Raw genomic sequence first — 22,042 nt, forward strand, 5'->3', positions numbered from 1 at the left:
GTACTGGAGAGGAGGGTCCGATCGATAGTTGAATCTCAGATAGAGGAGGAGCAATGTGGTTTTCGTCCTGGCCGTGGAACTGTGGACCAGCTCTATACCCTTGCAAGGGTGATGGAGGGGGCATGGGAGTTTGCCCAACCAATCCACATGTGTTTTGTGGATTTGGAGAAGGCTTATGACCGTGTCCCCAGGGGCACCCTGTGGGGGATGCTCCAGGAGTATGGGGTGGGTGGCTTTCTGTTAAGGGCCATTCAGTCCCTTTACCAGAGGAGCGTGAGTTTGGTCCGCATAGCCGGTAGTAAGTCGGACCTGTTCCCAGTGAGGGTTGGACTCCGCCAGGGCTGCCCTTTGTCACCGGTTCTGTTCATCACTTTTATGGACAGAATTTCTAGACGCAGCCGTGGTGTGGAGTGTGTCGAGTTTGGTGGCAGGAGAATCTCGTCTCTGCTTTTTGCGGATGATGTGGTCCTCCTAGCTTCATCCAGCTCTGACCTTCAGCTCTTGCTGGGTAGGTTCGCGGCCGAATGTGAAGCGGCTGGGATGAGGATCAGCACCTCCAAATCTGAGACCATGGTTCTCGACCGGAAAAGGGTGGCTTGCCACCTCCGGGTCGGGGGAGAGGTCCTACCTCAAGTGGAGGAGTTTAAGTATCTCGGGGTCTTGTTCACGAGTGAGGGTAGGAGGGATCGGGAGATCGACAGGCGGATTGGTTCGGCGTCTGCAGTGATGCGGACGCTGAGCCGATCTGTCGTGGGGAAGAGGGAGCTGAGCCAGAAAGCCAGGCTCTCGATTTACCGGTCGATCTACGTCCCAATCCTCACCTATGGTCATGAGCTTTGGGTAATGACCGAAAGAACGAGATCGCGGATACAAGCGGCCGAAATGAGTTTCCTCCGTAGGGTGGCCGGGCTCAGCCTTAGAGATAGGGTGAGGAGCTCGGACATTCGGGAGGGACTCGGAGTAGAACCGCTGCTCCTCCGGATCGAAAGGAGCCAGTTGAGGTGGTTTGGGCATCTGGTCAGGATGCCTCCTCGACGCCTCCCCGGGGAGGTGTTTCGGGCATGTCCTGCCGGCAGAAGGCCCCCGGGTCGACCCAGGACACGTTGGAGAGGTTACATCTCCAATCTGGTCCGGGAACGCCTTGGGGTCCTGCCGGAGGAGCTGGTGGACAAGGCCGGGGAGAGGACGGCCTGGAGCTCCCTAGTTGGGATGCTGCCCCCACGACCCGGACCCGGATAAGCGGAGGAAGACGAGAGACGAGACGAGACGAGATGTTAACAAAGCAGTTTAGAGACCATTTTAGCAACAATAACACATTTTAATCCTGAAGACTCACTCTGTAAAATACTCTAGTCTTCCTCCTGGTTTGGAGCTGGAAGGCTGAGAGGCAGCGAGGCTCATGTAACATCTAGAATTCCTTTAATCAAAAATGACTTCCTCTCTGGGGACCATCGGTTCCTTCAGCCCTTTGAAAACCACATCAGAGGATATCAAGGGGAGCACTTCAAGTAAGGAGTCCAAAGACTCCACAACAGTGACACATTTATCTTTATCAAAGGAATTCTGTTTCTGATGCTGAGAGGCCACTCTTTTATGGGTAAACACATGCTGACACCCCAACCTGTTCAGTAGATGGTGATTGTTTTTGTTAAACACCACTAAGAATGTTTTGATAAAATGTGATTACATTGACTAAGTTGGGTATGAGAGCAGCCAACGGGGTCATTAAGCAGCAGCCTCTACCAGAGTTTCAATCCATTTAGCAGCTGCTTAGCTTTCAGTCACCACAGTGTATCATTTGCCAGAAGACCATACTGCAGCTCTTCTGGCTACACCACACACACACACACACACACACACACACACACACACACACACACACACACACACACACACATGCAGAGAGAGAGAGAGAGAGAGAGAGAGAGAGAGAGAGAGAGAGAGAGAGAGAGAGAGAGAGAGAGAGAGAGAGAGAGAGACAGACTCGTGAATATTCACAAGTATTTCACAGAACAGGATCTCTCACGACACTGTCACCATCTGTGAGAGAAGGAAAGAGTAGACGGGTGGAAAAAGCTGATTTCACCACCACCACACCAACTCTTTCACTGACACACAAGCTTTCACACAAGATTTTTGGTCACACGAAAAATGTGTCCCTTTGTCTGAATTAACACAGCTCATGTCCTACTGCACCTTCAAGCATGGTTACACAAACGTTCATATCTCACTCCTTTGGATCAATAATGTTTGTATTATATAATTAATTTGAGTTAAAACTTGTGAAATGTGCATAATTAAAGCTAATGTGCAATTTGCATTAAAACTAATATAAAGGGCTTTTTACTGCTCATGTCTGTGCCCCTGACCAACCTTCTCATCTACACTCCTGCATCCTCAATCAACATTTAAGCTGCTTCTTTGCTCTAAACTGGCACATATACAGTTCCACTGATTCAGTGCATGTTTAAAGGGCTTACAAACAAAAATACTTTAATTATGCTGTGATACTAAACACAGCTTCTCCCTGGGCTGTCACCTTATCGTGGTGCACGGTTTGAGTGTCTCAATCAATGATCCTAGGAGCTAAGTTGCCTGAGGCTTTATGCCTCTGGTATGGTCACCCATGGCAAACAGGTCCTAGGTGAGGGATCAGAAAAAGAGCAGCCCAAAGACCTCTTATGATCCATACGTCCATCGTGGGGGTGGGGGGTGGGGGTGGGGGGTGGGGGGGGTGGGGGTGGGGGGGGGCTGGTGCCTATCTCCAGCGGTCAATGTGCAATCGGGCGGGGTACACCCTGGACAGAGAGCCAGTCCATCGCAGGGCAACACAGATACACACAGGGCAATCAATCTCACACACACACTCACACCTAAGGACAATTTAGACAGACCTATTAACTTAACAGTCGTGTTTTTGGACTGTGGGAGGAAGCCGGAGTACCCGGAGAGAGCCCACGCATGCACAGGGAGAACATGCAAACTCCATGCAGAAAGATCCCAAGGTGGGAAGTGAACCCAGGACCTTCTTGCTGCAAGGCAACAGCTCTAACCACTGCGCAGCCCCGACCTCTTATGATAAATTATATAAATGGAAACCATGTTCCCTCGCCCAGACGCGGGTCACCGGGGCCCCCTTGAGTCAGGCCTGGAGGTGGGGCACGTTGGCAAGCGCCTGGTGGCCGGGCTTTCACCCATGGAGCCTGGCTGGGCACAGCCTGAAGAGGAAGCGTGGGTCCCCTTTCCCATTGGCTCACCACTCGTGGGAGGGGCCAAAGGGGTCGGGTGCAGTGTGTGACGGGTGGTAGTCGAGGGCGGGGACCTTGGCGGTCCGATCCTCAGCTACAGAAGCTGGCTCTTGGCACATGGAATGTCACCTCTCTGGTGGGGAAGGAGTTGGTGCGTGAGGTTGAGAGGTTCCGATTAGATATAGTCGGACTCACCTCAATGCATGGCTCTGGTTCTGGAACCAGTTTCCTTGGGAGGGGTTGGACTTTCTACCACTCTGGAGTTGCTCCCACTGTTTTATCATCATTTAGTTTCAGGAAATTCAGGGCCATCCACTGCTTAACATCATTCAATTTGTCAACAAAGCAAGTCAGCTCCTACTTTTGATAGCAAAAACATTTACAGATCATCTGCAACGCAATGAAAAGCAACATTATGCTTTCTGAAAATGGAACACAGAGGCAGCAAACAAAGGGCAGTGAGTCCAACGTCTGCGGTCCAACAAATGAACCCTGGGAACACCACAGCTCAGAGAAGAGTCATCTGAGGTAAAGGGGCCGACTTCCACACGATATAATCTACCAGGCAGATAAAACCGGAACCACTGTAAGACCGTGCCCTTAAGACCAACTTAGGATTCTAGCCGAGAAAGCAGAATGCCATAACCAATGGTGTCATTAGCAGCTGTCTAATGAAACAATAAGGGGTTGCAAAATTTCCGGATTTTAGGGTTAAAACAGGTCATTAAAAACTCTTAAAAGTGTGGATCCAGTACTGTGGTGAGGCTCAAAACTTGACAGAAACTTGCTGGAACTAAACAGGAGGTCTTACAGGAGTTTTTAACAGTTATATTTTCAGTCTGGGTGCAGCCAAAGCTAAAGCTACCATTACGTTTCTAAATGTTCAGAGCAGTTAATGCAACACCTTCGCACCACATTCTGTTTTGGGTTACATGTTCACATTGAATTCTGTGGTTATTTACACGCACAACACCAGCAGCAGCTAAATCTAGCACGTCTGCTGCATGCACGGGTCAATCCACACCAACTTCCTAATCTTTTGGCCAAAACAAACATCTAATGTTAAAATAAAGATAATTTAAAGTTAAATAACATTCACATGAACCAACGAGAAATTTACAGGCCTGAAGCCCTTTTTTATATAGAAGCACCAACTAGTAATTGGTGTATCGGTCCTGTAGGATTAGACCTCAGTTAATACAAACTGAGGCTGGTCAGGAAGCTACCAGCTATTTGTAAAATAGTGTTTTTTTTTTTTTTTTTTTATTCACAAACACACCTCTAGAACAGTCTTGTAAAGGAACATGCTCTGGCCTATCCATTAACATCTCTCCAGCCTGTTGCTGGCCTGCTGCCACTCCCATCAGCACCAGCTGCATAACATAGTCACCGATCTCCCAGCTATTATCTTGCAGAGGATAATAGAAACTAGGGATGCTTGATATTGGCTTTTTGTTATCGATATACCAATGTTGTCTGATACTGATATATGCTGTGTCCTCCTCTCATAAAAAAGAACAAACTAAAACAGGACATCTACCTGCTGCAGCAGGCTCTCATTCACCTTGAGGTGCAAAAACTGCAATGTGAGAATCATGTTCTTCGACTTCTCAAGTGCCTGCAACACAACAAGTTCACTGATGGCATTATTGTCGGCTGTGTGTCTGAGGGGAATGATCTGAAGTACAGGGTCAGTCATCATAGACTTTTTGGACAGGTGTGAGCATAAGTACCTTCTCTTGAACACCAGTAAAACAAAGGAAATTGTGAATGACTTCCAGAGAAACACTCCTCCTCACTCACCAGTATGTTGAGTGAGGAGTGAGGTGGTGGATACCTTTAAGTATCTGGGTGTTCACCTCAACAGTAAACTGAACTGGTCCAACAAAACAGATGCTCTGTATAAGAAGGACCAAAGCTGCCTCCATCTCCTTCGGAGTAAATTCCCAGCTGCTAAAATCCTTTTATCACTCTGTTGTTGGCTCTGTTATCCACCCTGCTGTGGTCTGTTGGGGTGTAGGCAGCTCTTACCGAGACAGGAAGAGACTGAACAAGCTAGCTCGGTTCTGGGCTGCCCACTGGATTCAGTTGAGGAGATGTAAGAAAGACGGATGGTGGTGAAGGTGACCTCCATCTTAAAAAAAAAATACTCCCACCCACTGCATTCCACTATGGAGACCATGAACAGCTCCTTCAGAGGCAGAGTGAGACGTCCCAGATGTAAAACAGGATGCTACCGTAGGTCATTCATCCCCTCTGCAGTGAGAGTGTACAGTATAACTACTCAGTTTTTGCTGTTCTGGCATTATCCTGCTACACAATAACACTAATGCAATACTTAATACAGGTGATCCCTCGTTTATCGCGGTAGATGCGTTCCAGACCTGGCCGTGATAGGTGAAAATCCGCGAAGTAGGGACACCATATTTACAGTATTTATTTAACAGGTATTCAGACTTTTAAAACCCTCCCCTCACATAGTACTGTATTTTTACTTGTTTTTTTTATAGTTTTATTACAAAAAGTGCATTTTATGGTGAAATTGATGGAAAAAAACAGGAATTTCTTGATATTTCGCATAGAAAAATACCGCGAAACGGTGAAAAATGGCGCGAATCGGTGAATTTCCCTTGAATAAGGCTCGAAAGAAAAAATCTGCGAAGTCGTGAATCCGCGATAAATGAACCGCGAAGTAGCGAGGGATCACTGTACGTGTTTAATACCGGTGCAATACTGGATTTACATACTATGTCTGTGTCTCTTACAGTATGTTGTATAGTTCTGGAATCCAAGTTTCATTTTGTTTTTTTAGTGGTTGAAGGTTTCAATAACGGCTTTCTGCTGACAAACATGCACCTTCTAATTATTCTCCAAGTGTATTTGCTGCGGTAACACGTGAATTTCCCCACTGTGGGATAAATAAAGTCTATTAGCTATTCTATTGTTTTGTCTCCAACAGCAGGTGAGTTTCACTCTCCATAAGCATGACATTAAGATTTGTGTAATTAGTGATGTATTTTTTCTTGTGTGGGGTCTGAGCATTCAGGAGAGAAGAAGAAGACATTGACATTTCAGTCAAACCTGATGGTATGTTGAGCCCTCCAGAGTCAGTAGAGGCTGTAAGTGTTATTCTGACTGTGCTGTTAGAGCAAAGTCATCTATGGGAAATCAATATCTTATACTTGGTCAATAACAATTGTTTAGAACCTTATAGATTATCCTCTAAACACGACAGACTCACAGATAAACCCAATTAGGCCTTTTCATTAGGTGATGTCGTCTTGGCTGCTGTGTGTGTACGTCTGCAAATCACAGCAATTTACAAACTATTTTTGCATTGCAGATCAAGTCCCAAGAAACACAGAAAGGGTGTGCTGACCACTTTGTCCTCCTGTTGCAATTCCATGAGAGGGGGAATGCAGCAGACAGAAAAAGAAGACAGACGGGGGGAGGGGGGCACACGGGGACAGACAGTTTGTGAATACAGGTCCTGCTGGCGCTGTCACATATTCCAACAGCAAAAAGTTTTATGGAATCCATAAATGAATCTAACAAGGGTTTCGTTTTAAGGTTACTGAAGGTTTTGACCACATCTACAGAGGTTTTACAAACTTTAGACACTAGAGTGCCATGTTGCACGAATCAAAGGAGCAAGGGTTCCCTCCAGTGGTCAAATGTAACAATTACACATTTTAATCCACCAAGAGCATCTGCAAGAGCAGAAATTATCAGATTTGGGTAAATTAAACAAATTCAATACAATTTTTATATAAAAAAATGTAATTTTTATTTAGACAGTGTTAGCTCAAGTCTCAGAATGTGATTTTATAAAATTCATAGGCCATAAAATGGGTTAAGGAGGGCATCGGTGAGAGTATGTTTAGGTAAGTGAAATGGGACAGAGTAGAGCAGCAAACATGCACTGTTACCTTGTTTGAGCGGAGAGACACTCGTCCTCCACACCTAGCACAGAATTTAGTTTGGCAATATGAACAGATGTGACCACAGCCATCAGCAAACTTGGTTTTGTGGCAGATCCCACATGTCGGGGCGTCGCTCTTCTGGTCCTGAGCCGGCTTTGACTCCTCCCCCATCTTCTTAACCTGGTCCTTATACGATTCAAACTGCTGGTGTAACTTCCTGCAAGTCCATGAGAAAGGCAGTGATTAGGAAGTCAGGGCACTCAGAAAAGTGTACAATTCATAATCCTCTTTATGAAAACAAGCACAGTATAAGTAGTGAGTAAACTTTATTTATATAGCACTTATCTCAGACATGGAATCACAAAGTGCTTCATATAGATCAAAACAAAAGTAGTGCAGAAATGAATTTACATCATAAGTGAGAAGCTATGCCAGTAATAATAACCAGTGAGAGTACATGTGAAATCAGAAAATCTAAATAATCACAATGAATTGACAAAATCAAGACTGATGTTTGATTAAGACATCTTGTACAATTGACAATTGTATGATTAAGTTACATTTAAATAAATAAAATTAGATCTTTGGGAAAATAAAAATTCTGCAAAAATATCAAAGAAATCCCCAGATTAATGTAAAAACTGGGATATCGGAAACTTTTTTTGTTTGTTTTTTGTCTTAGATATTTTACAAGTTACACTTTAGAATAAAAATCTATACGTTTGTCTAGTAAGTTTACAACGTTTTGTGATTGTTTTTGGTTTGTTTATCTCTTACAGACATATGATTTACCAATCCAATCAAACTTCTAGGTGTTTGACTGGTAAATCTGAGATTTAAAATCTGCTAATATTATATTATTAATGGAAATCTATGCCAGATCCGGTACCTACACTGGACCTTAGTTCAGTTTCAGTTCATTTAATATTCTTCATGGGGAAATTTGGAGCACAACAGCAGTCTGGATGAGCACCACAAGCACAATCCACACATCAACAACATGGACATCATTATACACTCGTGATGTCAATCTGAAAAATAGATGTAAATGGATTCAATTAAAAAATTCCATACAATTAAAACTGTATCCAGCATTATTAAGACAATATAAAGCAGTCAACATTTCAGTACTGTAACCGAACGAAACAAGACAAACAACCATCTCAAATGACTTCTGCTGATTTAAAGCTTTAATAGCCACAGGTGAAAAGGAATGTTTGGTACAGGCTGCCTACAAACATTTGTTTGTTTCTGTTGCATCTAGGAGGCAGCCTGTACATCCTCCCTGGAGGAAGAAGGACAAACTCCTCCATTGCAGGAGGGTTCCGTTGGTTAGGATCATATTTGCCTTCTTAACCAGTTATCGATGCCAGGTGTCTGACAAGGTGCACTGCCCTTTTATTTTACTGGATGTGTTGACAATCCCTGCCAGATGGGTCTTATTTTTCACTGATAAATTGCCATACCAGGCAATAAAGCAGAAGGTTAAAACTGATTCAATAAAAGATCTGTAGAACAAAATCATCAGAGTTCTATCAACACGAAAAAAAAGTTCAACCTGTGCAAACCATTCCTGCAGACTGCATTTGTGCTGGTCAGAGTTGATTTGTATGCAGACACTTGTAAATATTTACTGCTTTGATAGTGGATCCCTGGTTTATTATTACAGTGTTATGAGAATTTCATGCAACCCTGCTGTACTATCTTCTCAGAATGTGTGACTCTCTTTACCTCTGACCTGTTTGAACTCTGATTGTTAGTTTATTTTTCACAGCAATGATACTCGAACACAAAATCAACTTTTCTATAATTCACTGTTTTGAGCGAAGGACTGAAACCAGATCAGTTGTTTGGTTTATTTTATACACAAATGTTTCCTTTGCTCAAAACCTTCCATAACAAACCGTGAAAGGTGATATCATCCTGAGATGGATCAGTATCTGTTGGTTTCACCTTCATATTTCTACAGTTAAAGGTTATTCCAGCAAAATTATTTTTAAATTTCCGATACAGAAGCAGCCTCATAATTCTATATAAATAAGCTTCTGATGCCATATTTACAGAGAGGTTTATGAACAGCATTCATGCGTGTGAAACATTTAACGTGGTTGTTTGAAAACAACAGAAACACTTTGATAAGAGCTCCACATCCATCTGCCCCATCAGAACTAATCTCTGATTCTCCCAACTGAGGCCGTTTGTTTACTAAACTATCCATTTAAGCTGAATTAGAGATGTTTATGTTTATGTGCTTAGCAGACGCTTTTGCCCAAAGCGACTTACAACAATTATTTTTTTTTAACCTACAGGGCATGTTGTGATCTGTGGGGGAAACCGGAGTACCCGGAGAAAACCCACGCATGCATGGGGAGAACACGCAACTCCACGCAGAAAGGCGAGTTTTGAACCTGCGACCTTCATGCTGCGAGGCAACAGTGCTAACCACTGCGTCACCATGCAGCCCATGGTGTCTGCAGTGCATGTGTTGGGGTTTTTAAAAGGAAAGAGCAGACGCCGTGACGTCAGGTGCTGCTAAGATGAGCTCCTGTATTCAGATGACACCTGTTCAAACCTCGGGGGCGGGGCTGGGTATCAAATCTACTTTTGAGAACATCACTTAATGCTACTTTCTCAGGTTCTCAGGTGTTTAATGAACCATAGGTGGCTGTGTTTCTATTTCTGGACAGCAGGGGTTAGATAATAACATGCACACAGGTATTGATGCGCCATACATCCGTGTTATTTACAGGTGGTAAAAACCAAAGAGCCTGACCTCTCAGTGAGTGCCTCATTTGCTGTGTTAAGAACCCTTTAAACAGCCGCCTCCTTGGTGATATATCACCCACCTTTTTCTTTTTACAATAGCCTCTTAACTCCAAACACAAATAAGTAAAAAATAGCTCCTCACATGTATTTTGTTTGACACATATCAATTGAGCGTCTCCTTGGAAACTGAATACTGGGCTGACTTCATAATATGGCGATTAGAACTGGTTTCGGCCCACATACCCCCTGCAACATTCATTAGCTCTTGTAAATTATTGAGCAGTGCTATCCTTTTACCACGAACAGCCGTGCATTTGAGATGAACATGCTTCCTTTTCTCACAACCAGACATTTAGAGACGGAATGGAATGGTAACACACCACCCGGTGTGTGTGTGTGTGTGTGTGTGTGTGTGTGTGTGTGTGTGTGTGTGTGTGTGTGTGTGTGTGTGTGTGTGTGTGTGTGTGTGTGTGTGTGTGTGTGAGAACACCAAAGTGCCATTCACATGCTTTCAACGTAAGGATTAAAAGGCTAATTATGCCACAGTCTTTGTGTTTACCGAGCAGAGATCAGAGTTTATTAATGTTTAAACTGACGACATGACTGATAACAACCCAATAAAGAATATGATTCAGTCTCCTGGGCTCTAGGAAACAAAACTACTAAAAACATCTGGTTCAGTTTCACTGAATCCTGTCCTACACTTTGTTACAGGAAGACACATTTGATTCTGCAGCACCAAGTCAAAGATCAGCTGCTCTGTTTACACTCACTCTGAAAGCTGGGACACTAAAAAGACATTTTTTAATGATGATTCCTGATTGTAATCTGTCACTCTGAGTTTTTCATGCAGGCTGAACATGAAAATAGTCTCCTACACCTATCTGCATTAGCTTCTGATGAAACTCTAGGATGAGACAGATCTACGCCACACTGTCACTTAACATTCATGGACTCACCCATCTTGACTCAAGATGGAGAAGGCTATTGTTTTAGCATCCAGGAAACAGGAGAACATGTCAACTAGTAGAAGCCAATTGTTAGCATTAGCAACTCCATCTCACAGCAGAACTCCAGGCTTGAGTTACTTGTGGAGATAAAACATCAACATTGGAGTCAGTGGTAGAGTCGTGTTGCTATTGTCCAATCTGAGGCGAGATATCCAAATATCAGGAAATAAAACTCCTGCAGTCTCAAACTCAGCTGTGATGTGGTTCACAGACATTATGTATGTTTGCAACACATTTTCACACCCAAGGCGTCAAAATATGATGCGTGTGACCAAGCCTCAATATATGACGATTCGGGATGCCCCAGCGCGTCAGGAGACGACGATCTGGGACACGCTGGTTCACATGGCTCTGCTGGCATCACTGTTTGACGCGCGCGGTCACACGGACATTATTCGACTATTTAATGTTAAGTAGTTCACAAGTAGTTCTAATGTCCGTCTCACCACCGGCGTCAGATACCGACGCTCTGGGACGCTGCGTCAGCTGTTTACCCAACTAAAAAAAAACATTTTAATTTGCTTTGTCACAAAATCAGACATATGGTATTGCATGATAATTAAAACACTAATATAATAAAATAAACATTATTTAAAATATAAAATCCCAACAGGTAGGCTACAAAAGTGATTAGCAATCCTACATAACTGTTTTCAATGGCACACCGGTTGTTGCAACCATAGATTGCCTAAAAACAGGTATAGCTGCTCACTCTGTGTTGACTCCAGTTGAGTTTGAAGAGTGAGGAACCCATCCAATAATGGCAGCAATGCTGTTACGCCCTCCAGTGCCCAGCAGCACGTCTACATATTCATACCTACGATGTGGTTAACTTCTAGTTGCTGGAAATGGTGCATCAGTATATTTTTTCCCCTGAGTACGACAAGGCATTCATTCTACTAGAGACTCCTGTAAATGTATGAATGAGTTTCCCATACCTTTAACTATGAGTAAATAAATAATCCAAAATAAATTTAGTAAATAATCATGGCTTTGAAATTTTGTACATTTACATTTATACTTTTTTTTTACTTTGTACATAAGTATCTGTGTAACTGAGGAATTTCGTGATGGTAACATTTGTTGCCTCTTGGCCAGGACTCCCTTTAAAATGAGGTTTTTAATCTCAATGGGACCTAAACAGAATAAATAAAATAAACAAATGAAAAGCTAATATTCAGTAATCTATAATGAAAATACTGTATATTATGGATGTACCTACTATAATTGAAGGCAATAATAAGCTATTACTAATTTCTTGTTTTGTTTCTTTTGTTCTTCATAATCCTTTGGAAACTTTCATTATTGTTAAAGTAAATTGATTTCCTATGTATTAATTGTTATGTTGTATGTATTAGGGTTTTTTTTGTAATATTTAACGTATTTTTAAAAAGTTGAACCAAGGAAGTAGTGTTTACTTTGGTAAACACTACTGGGGCTCATTTAATAAACAAAAAAATAAACACTTCTCTAAATGAATTCAGTATTATTGGATGTTCATTCTCAGCAGCAGTCTGAACAGATGTTAGTTTGTAAATTGAATAGTTAAAAAGATGGCTACAGTGAATTATTAAAAGTAAAGCATTCCCACGAAAACATAACAAGTGTGACGTTAATTCCTGTGGCAGCTGGTACATAATGTGTGTTCAAGAGGTTGCTTATTGTGTCAAACACGGTCAAATGTAGGTGACACTGCCGATGAGTAATCATATGCTGCACATTGTCTGCTTCCATCCCAGCATATCAGAGCTCTCTTACCTCTTGGCTGCTCGGCTAGAAACCCGAACCTTTCTCCTGGACATTAGACGCATGCAGCCTAACAGCAAAGGTGAACTACAAGATCACTACAAGCTGGTGGATTTCACCATTCTCATCAATTATCTGGACTCACCTCTCTAAATCATTGCTAAAACTAGTGAAGAAATGTGTAGTGTGATACCAATAAAATAGGAAAACTCTTCAATATCAGCCAGTAATATACATATATATATATATATATATATATATATATATATATATATATATATATATATATATATATATATATATATATATATATATATATATATATATATATATGTATATATGTATATACATATATGTATGTAAAATTGACACAACATAACCTTTCATGCACCTTTCAAGGCAACACCATCTGGTGGGGCCCAGACTCCCAAAACAACCCTTTGCTCACTTATTGTTCCTCAAAGGAGACATAGACTACGTTTACATGCAGCCAATATCCGGGTTATGATCACGTTAAGGTCGGTATTTGGGTTTCTGAGTTGATCAGAATAACCCGTTTACAAGCCCTTTTACAATAAATAGAAAGAGTTACCCCTAACTTGCATAACCCGATTTAAATGCGGACGTTGGGGTAGCGTCAGGATGTATGGACTAGGTCCAGACGCAATATGCCTCATTTCCGGTTCTTCTTGTTCCGGTATCCGTGAAAACAACAACATGTTTCCCAGTTCGAAAGAGATAGCGACCGCGTTTGTTTTCGCTTTAGTTTCTTCGTCACTCCAAAAGTGTGGTGCTGTGCCACGACTCGCCATTTTGCTCCCAACTTGTTGTTTACTTCCGGTGTTCTGATGCATACAAGACGTCTCGCTACTCAAAAGACCAAGATTCCTTGCGAACAGAGCATGCGCAGAACACACGCTTTGATGGGGATATCCCGGTATGCGTTTACACGACCAAACTTTCGGGTTAGAAAAGGGTTACCCCAGGTGTAGTAACCGGGTTTTTAAAAACCCGGTTATGAGCATATCCGGCGGGTTTTTGGCGGTGTTTACATGGACCTGCGGAACCGGGTTATTGTGAATATTCGGGTTTTAAAAGGGTTACTGGCTGCATGTAAACGCACTCATAAACAGTCTGACTCAAGGTTTGATGCAGGAACCTGGCTGCCACATTCCTCACTATCTACTTGAAGCTCCTACACGACTTTACAGTTATAAGTTACTATAATCATATGTGTTGAATGAACAAGATGTTTAAATTAAATGTTTGAATAATCTGTGCTTAACCTCTGTGCACGCTGCAAGCTGATACAGCCCAAACAGATCTTTTAAGAGCTACTTCACACCTCAGACATCTAACTTGCAGACCCAGGGTTGCATCTCATGGCCGGGGAGGCTGGACTCAAAGGAAGCTACTAATCTTTGAGTATTGTGGTTTCGACGTCCAGTGACCTCACCACTCGGGCCACACCCATCGGGACCGCCGAGAGCAACTCATTCCAAGGGTATTGTAGACAATTTTTATAAATAAACAACTCTCTAGTTTATAACCGAACAACCAATTATTTTACAACCCAGACTTCTTAATTTCTCTCAGACACAAATAATGGTTTTGCAAAAACATCTAACTTCCATTACATTTCACACATCACATTAAATCACTCCATATCCTTTACACTACATCTCATTATTCATATCTTGTCATGTATATTTATTAATTTAGGAAAAAGATTTAAATTAATTTTATAAACTATATATGTGACTCTGTCTGAATTAATACGAAGAGTGTTTATGGTCCCTAAAGAAGCAAAGAACCCTAAAATCTTCTGAATAAACATTCAAAGATCAATCAGGTTGATATTCCATATTTATATGGAATCATCACATCTTATTGGTCATAATTAACTTGTAGTATTCCACTACAATGTATATATATATATATATATATATATATATATATATATATATATATATATATATATATATATATATATATATATATTGGATGTACCAACTTACTTTTGTCTTAGCTCAACAGTATCCACTGCTCATTTAAATTTGTGAGGTCTTCTTGAAAAATGTCGACTTCATAAATTTTGTAGATATTCAATAACATATTTCTTTTACTTTTTGACCAACAATCTAAATGTTAAATGAAGATTTTACATTAAATAACATTTTCTGTTTAATGTAATTAATGAGCAGAAAACAATCTTTGTTTATTACACATACATTGATTCGTTTTTTTTCTCTCTAAAATTAACAGAATATTCAATTTTATCCAGCAAGAGTTTTTATGTTATCATTAGAAATATTCATCAAATACTATAAGAAACAACAATACCAACATAAACCAAAGGTATCCGTCTCCACTGCTGCTGAAAGAGCAGGCTAATGGGTTTGTACTCTTACTTACGCATCTGGCTCTGGTTCTGGTTCCTTGCCATTTTGGGGCTTTTGCTGGGGCTGAAGCACGTTATTTACGAGCTCAGTAATTCCACTAAAGGGAAACCACCTGTTCAAATAAGCAAAGTGTGGCTGAAACATTGTGATCAGTCATCATTGGGGGAAAACAATTTGGAAAATGGGTCAGTTTCAAGGACTGAACAGTTTCAGGAACTTCAACTGGAGTAAAGTAGATAGAGGAGAGGGCCAGTCACAGGCACTACTAGAACACTGACAACCAGAGATATTATCAGATATACAGTTAAGAGAGGCAGCGGAGGACACAGAGACAGGGAGACATATTTAAACCAGGTATAAGGATAGTAAAAAGATCAGAAGACTCAACATTCAATAGAAAAATGAGCTGACTTGTCCCAGTAAAGAGGCAGAGAAGACAAACTTATACCATAGGGGTAATAATTTATGATTACTAAAACCAGACTGGATTGAAGACAAGACAGGTGCATCGAGTTAATTTTTTATTTTAGCTCCAAGACTGCACAAGCCACAACAGGTAGCCAGGTAGAAACCAGAAATGAAGGGAAAGGTGTGAGCCCAGCAATGAGATGGTTTAGAGTTAAAGCAACTGTCATTGATGTCATGGAGGTAAGATGTTTGATTACACAGATTTAATTTTTTTATATGTATTTTTCTTGACAGATGTAGAAATAATTACTACACATTGAAAACAGTTGGGTTATTCTGCCTACGCAACTGCTGAATCATGAAATGTTAAGGCCGTATTGGGATTTTTCTAGGAATTTGGGTTACCTTGGGTTATTTTTGTGAAACTCATGTGCTGGGTCAAATTCCATTCATCCATTCACTTGAACTTGGGTTGTCCATACTTCCGACGTCATCACATTGGCTCTCACGTTCTATAGGCATATATATATATATATATATATATATATATATATATATATATATATATATATATACATATGTCACAAATCTACACTCACATGCACTGTTAGAACCTGATCGATCATCCTTGTGGCGAGACAAATTGATAATAAAATGATCGTAATTAATATGTTTCTAATGTACATTGTCTGTGTTGCATTAGCGATTAAAATTATATCTTTATAGGGAGCCTAAGTCACGCCAGACTATGGAAGAACAAAAACATGAATGCAAGTCAATGGGGCTAAAAACGCTATTTTCTAATTTAGCTTGTTATTTGCCATGGATTACACATATGATGTCCATGAATTTTAGACACATTTTGATACAAAGAAAGTGCTTATTTTCAAATGGGGGAAAAAAAAGTTAGTTTAGGTTTTGTGTGAATGTAAGTCCAGGACTACAAATGCGCTTCACAAAAGTGATGTCATCGAACCAGACACGGAGAAAAGCAGAGGGAAAATGGCTGTCAGTTCAGGGAACTTGAAATCCTTCCTTCAGGAGGAAAGAACCACCATGAATCTGGCCCTGTGGTGAGTAGCAGCTATGCTAGGGGAGAGGAGATTCTGTGGTGACGTCACACATGCGACGTGCCGATGTCTGATTTGTAGTCATGCTAATTACTTTTACAAAAGTACATGACTGGCATGGCCGAAACACCCATCATTAGTTTTCATTTAAATTGCAGTACAACATATGTGTGATCCAGGGCGTCAGGCAAAGCGGATTAGAAAATAGTTCTTTTAGCTCCATTGACTTGCATTCACTTTTTCGTTCTTCTGGGGACCCGTGAGCCAACCAAAAAGGGAGGAGACTTAGGCTCCCTATATCTGGGAGTTAGTTAGCTGGTTAGCAAACATGAGAAGCTTATAACATAACTATTTGCAGTTTTCATTTGTTGCAATGACTATTTGTGTCAGCCCCTGCTGTGTTGTGTCTCATTAGTGTTAATTTATTTCACCTACCCCTCATTAACCTACCCACTGGTTTCCCTGATTATTCTGGTGTATTTAAACCCTGTTCTGTGACTGTTGATGGAGCGTCTGTCTTTTTTTCTCTGGCGAGTTCTCCAACCCATTCCTGCTCAAGCCCTGACTTGTTGCTTTTAAAATAAATCCCTGCGTTTGGGTCCGAACCACACCTCATCATGGCAATTTGCACATTTAATTTTTTTATATGACTTTTTGCAGTTTTTGTTTTTTGCAATGACTATTAGCACTGTTCATGTTTTTTGTTATAACAAACTACAAGGTGGGGTCTTGTAATGATTCCATTATTGTCCCAAGTGTTATTCATATAAATGTATATATATATATATATATATATATATATATATATATATATATATATATATATATATATATATATATATATATATATATATACACACATATATATGAGTTCCAAGCCCAGCTGTTTTAGTGTGTAACAATGTCACTTTGTTTTCCATGACATTAATGACATTTCTTTCTTTTACCCTCCAGAAACAGAGGAGAAAGCCACAGGAAGCACATAGCGCCAAGTGCTGGGAAGAAGTGTCAAAGCCTAGAGCACGCTGGGTAATGTAGTTTACTTACTGTGCTTGCTGAGGCTTTGGTTCTTCTTTGGTCCTACAACATAAAAAAATAAAAGTGTGCACAGCTCAGTGCATAAAGAACACAAAAAGCTGAGGAAAACAATATAAAGAATATGAATAAAAGGTAAATTAAAACAACATAGAAACATCTAACATGGTAGTGAGGATAAAAGGGAACTGTAATGTTAAAGATGGATGAATAAAATTGTGAATAAAATGATCTCATACTGGTTGAACTAGCAAACACAGAAATTACTTTTTCTAGAACAAAAACTAGTCACCAACCTTTACCTTCATTTGCATCACTGTTAAATCAGTCAGCTGAAGCCCAAAAAGCAAATACTGTACATGCATGTGACTCCATCACCACCACAGCAATAAATGCTAATAGCAGAACCAGAGGAGATCCAGGGTAAGTTGGTTTTATCACTTGCTAATTGAGGACCTTTGATTTATCCATTTGTCATACATACATTTGATTCCTTTCAAACTGATGCTGTAACCACATTTTATCCTATTGTAAGATAAGATAAGAACAACTTTATTTATCCCAAGGGAAATTCTTGTGTCATGTACATGCTCAAAGATATCTTGATCATGAATGGCATCAAAGAGAAACTCCAGCCATTCTGGAGTGTTTTTCATTGTAAAAGATATAAATAGTAATATTACTATCTCATCAACTGTGGTGTGAAGAGCCTCTGTTCAGGGAGGAACAACGAGCGCACGGCTAGTCAGACCACAGCCAAGGTTAAATGTGGAATGGGGGGGGGCTAAAACAAGGATACTTTTTGAAAATTCCAACGTCTGACCCACTGCCTTTCGGACCCTCAAATCTCACTCCCTCAAGCCACACCTCCAGAAGACAGGTACCTGCAATGCTGGCTCCCGGGGGTTCCGTCTTACCTACTCTACACATTTTCTGCCATAGTGCATAATGTAGTCAGAGGTTTTGGATTCTTAACTTTCGTGATATGCAAACATCTAACCACTGATTGGCTAACAGCAACACAATTCTTCTGCTGCTTAAATTTGCTTCGACATGTTCTGCTTCATTGTAAAGTTGCTAATGCTAATGGTGAGCTTCTACTAGTAGAGACATGCTCTACTCTCTAGGATGCTAAATCAACACAGCCTTCTCTGTCGCATGCCAAGGAGTGTGAGTCAATGGCTGCACATTTTACTTTGTTATGTAGAGCTGTTTGGATTTTTGTAATCCGAGATTTTCCATGTTTACCGTAAATCCTCTAATAATGGCCTGTATTCCAATACCGGCCAGGTCTCCTACATCTGCCGGTCTCGCTGTCAGTGGGGGTAAATAAAGGTCGGTCTCTAATAATGGCCAGGACTGGAGATTTATTAGAAACCTTTTTTTTTTTTTTTTTGCTCAGCAGGCATCAACATTACCGGTATGTCCACAGGGAGGGGGGTGGGAGGGCTCAAGTTGGTTTCACACAACGTTGCATCCATGTCACCAACTGCAGAGCTGGATCAGGAGGTAGATGTTGCAGCACAGAACCTTATTTACTTTACTAGGTGTAAAAATACCCAAATTCCATGCGATCAAGTCAAAAACAAACATGTCCCGCAAGTTGTGCGCCACAAAGGACTTACTAAAACTTACTGAACGAAAACGGAACAGCTGATCATAATCTCCGGCTTCAAGATGAGCAGAAACAGAACGGAAGTAACGTAGCATTAATACCTTAATAAAATCCAACCAATGTACCAGAAATTTGGATTTTACACTTTAATGGGTATATTTCGGTTTGATTTCTCTGGTCTTATTCTGAAGTAACCACTGTGGTATTTATTAGGATGATTAAATATTAGTACATGTTTTATTGATGAAGTGTAATTGGACATGGAACATTGTAAATGTTGTGTCCTGAACTGAACACTAGGTGGCAGCAGAGCACTGCTAATATTCATAGAGGTGTAGTGTAGAGTTCAGTGGAAGTTCTGCTGAGGATTACACAATGAATGCTGCATCATTGCTTGTCTGTCCTGCTGTAAAATTGTTCAAATGGATAAAGTTACTGCCTGCTTGCTTTCTACAAGCTAGAAAACATAACAGTAAAAAAGTTTATTTTGTTTTCTTTTCATTATGGAGAGCGATTTGTCATAATTAATTTTATTCTAGATTTAGTTGTGCTTGGAGCACATAAAAAGATTTATATTATCTTGTAGCCCAGGCAGATTGTTAGAGGTGCAGCTTGATGACATTTAATTCACAGCGCATAAATTGTGTCGCTAAACTTTTTCGGTCCCTAATTGTGGGGCACTTGGGCTCAAGCGTTAATTTTTTTTTACATGTTTTTTTTTCTAATTCATTGTAATTAATGTGTTCAATTCCCATCCCTACTTAGAACATAAACTCTGCCTCTCCAAACTGAGGCCATTTAGGAAGCAATATGTAGTTGGTAACATAATTATTAACTATTACACAGGAATATACTTCAAATTGCTAGAATAAAGAACTATGTTTAAACTGAATCTTGAAAAAGTAAAATATATATATATATATATATATATATATATATATATATATATATATATATATATATATATATATATTATCAAAAGTCTGAAGTAGGATAGTTGAGGTTGATTCAAATCTGGCAAAATACTGTAGAGTTATGCACTTGCAAACAGTAGTCCTGCTGCTTAATCATCTTGGCGTGCTGAATGGATATCATGGCACTCAGTATAAAGTAAGCAGCAGACAGTAAAACAAGCAGGCACATGCAGCAGTCACCACAATACCATCTTGTGTGTCTCATATGCATACACCATCTGACACCGTGGCTGATCCTTCACACACTCTTTTGGTTTAGCAGCAAATGCCAGTTTGAGCTAAAACAGAAAGGTTGCAGCACAGAAACCCAGAGCAAAACCCTCAAACAACAGATTGCTGCTTCTGATCAAATTAATGGCTTTTATAGTTGTAACGCAAGGAAAATGTTGGTTAGACTGCATGTCAGCTTCTGAAACAGCAACAATATTAAATTTGATGTAATTCCTAAAAAAAAACCTGAACTGAACAAATGAATAAACAAAAAAACATGCTGCCTTTGTCAGAGCCATAAAAATATAATCATTAAGCAATGATGCCATGTGCCGAAATGGAAATGTTCAAGAAAATAAAAATCCTCATAAAAAGAAAACAAATAATTACCTAAAAAGAACAGCTGAAATGTTTTAGATCAAAGAGAAAGTAGACATTTCACTAAAAAATCATTCTTCATAATTAAAAGTTATGTTTCACATTAATCTAAAAGTTTCTCCAGAAAACACGAAGAAGCTGGAGCAGAGAATCACCCAGGCACCAGAACACAACTATTTCTAGAAAGCAAAAGACAGAGTGAGAAATCAGTCTGATGTGTGTCAGGAATGAGAGCGAGCACACAGCAGAAGATCCAGTCCTGTATACCCATCAGTCTCGCTGGTCTGTTTTCTGATGAGCCAGTCCATATTTATCCTCTTGCTGTTTTCTCCCGATGACCTGCAGTGCCGTTCCTTATTGATCCCATAAGCCCCGTCTCTGTGGTCGCATTACAACCCTCATATTTATCTGATGGAGCCTGCTAGCCTGCCTGGATAGCTGCTGAACACCGTTTTTTGTGAAAGCACACATCTATGAATCCACAGGAGTGTGTGCTTCCATATCCACACATCCTAGAGTGTTCTGTATTCGTATGTGTGAGCCTGCGTGAGCGCGTTGTGTATTATTTGACACGGGGCAGTAAAACGAGCGAGTGTAAAATGTCACGAGTGACGTATTCAGTATTCTGGATGCAGAGGAGGCCTGCAGGGCAGATGCTGTCTCAGCTTTCCTTCTCTCCACCTACAACCCTCATCTAAGAAAGCCCAATGACACGCTCACAGGTTACTGTTTAGTTGTTTCATGTCAGGATGCAGAGCTTCAATTGGTCACATTCTGCTCTGATGTTGGAGTGTCGTTTTGGTTTCTACCTTCTAGTGACTTTGAACCGAGGTCTGACAATGACTAATGCTACACTGCTCTCTAGTGGACAGATGTGCTGCATGGGCCTCCAGCAGGAGCTGCATACCTGGGACATCAAGGGAGAGGTTAACTACACTGCAGTTTGTTGAACCTGTGCTGAAAAACTCTTATTAACAAGGGACAAACATGAAAAGAGAATTTGCTGAAGTCCTGACTCCTGTGTTTGAGTAACATGAAAGATCATTTTCATTACAGTTTTTGCTGTTCATGTCATTAATGTTGATTTCAATTCAGTGTGTCACCTGTTCTAATCACCTGACTCACCAAGTCATCACTAGGACTTGAAATTTTAGGGATATTTGAGAAAGCAGTTAGTAAAAGACAACACAGGTTTGGGAAGTAATCTAAAATAGCATAGATGTACATTCCCTTAGAAAACAGTGATCATGGTTCACC

General features: G+C 40.7%; 1 protein-coding gene across 42 annotated transcripts in view; it reads right to left on the reverse strand.

Annotated features, from left to right (window-relative positions):
* Nucleotides 1–22,042, reverse strand: part of rims2a (regulating synaptic membrane exocytosis 2a) — a 235,951-nt gene that overhangs the window by 186,087 nt on the left and 27,822 nt on the right. For 25 of the 42 annotated variants that reach the window (XM_070550876.1, XM_070550873.1, XM_070550883.1 and 22 more), the window contains exons 3-6: nucleotides 17,621–17,653; nucleotides 15,109–15,207; nucleotides 7,178–7,388; nucleotides 6,628–6,639 (exon numbers count right to left, since the gene is read on the reverse strand). In XM_070550876.1, coding sequence (XP_070406977.1) covers nucleotides 6,628–6,639; nucleotides 7,178–7,388; nucleotides 15,109–15,207; nucleotides 17,621–17,653 — 355 coding nt within the window. The remainder of the gene's footprint in view (nucleotides 1–6,627; nucleotides 6,640–7,177; nucleotides 7,389–15,108; nucleotides 15,208–17,620; nucleotides 17,654–22,042) is intronic. The other 17 variants (XM_070550888.1, XM_070550893.1, XM_070550896.1 and 14 more) reach the window with 4 other exon arrangements.

The sequence above is a fragment of the Nothobranchius furzeri genome, chromosome 5, assembly GCF_043380555.1.
Source record: "Nothobranchius furzeri strain GRZ-AD chromosome 5, NfurGRZ-RIMD1, whole genome shotgun sequence".
NCBI classification, from domain to species: Eukaryota; Metazoa; Chordata; class Actinopteri; order Cyprinodontiformes; family Nothobranchiidae; genus Nothobranchius; species Nothobranchius furzeri.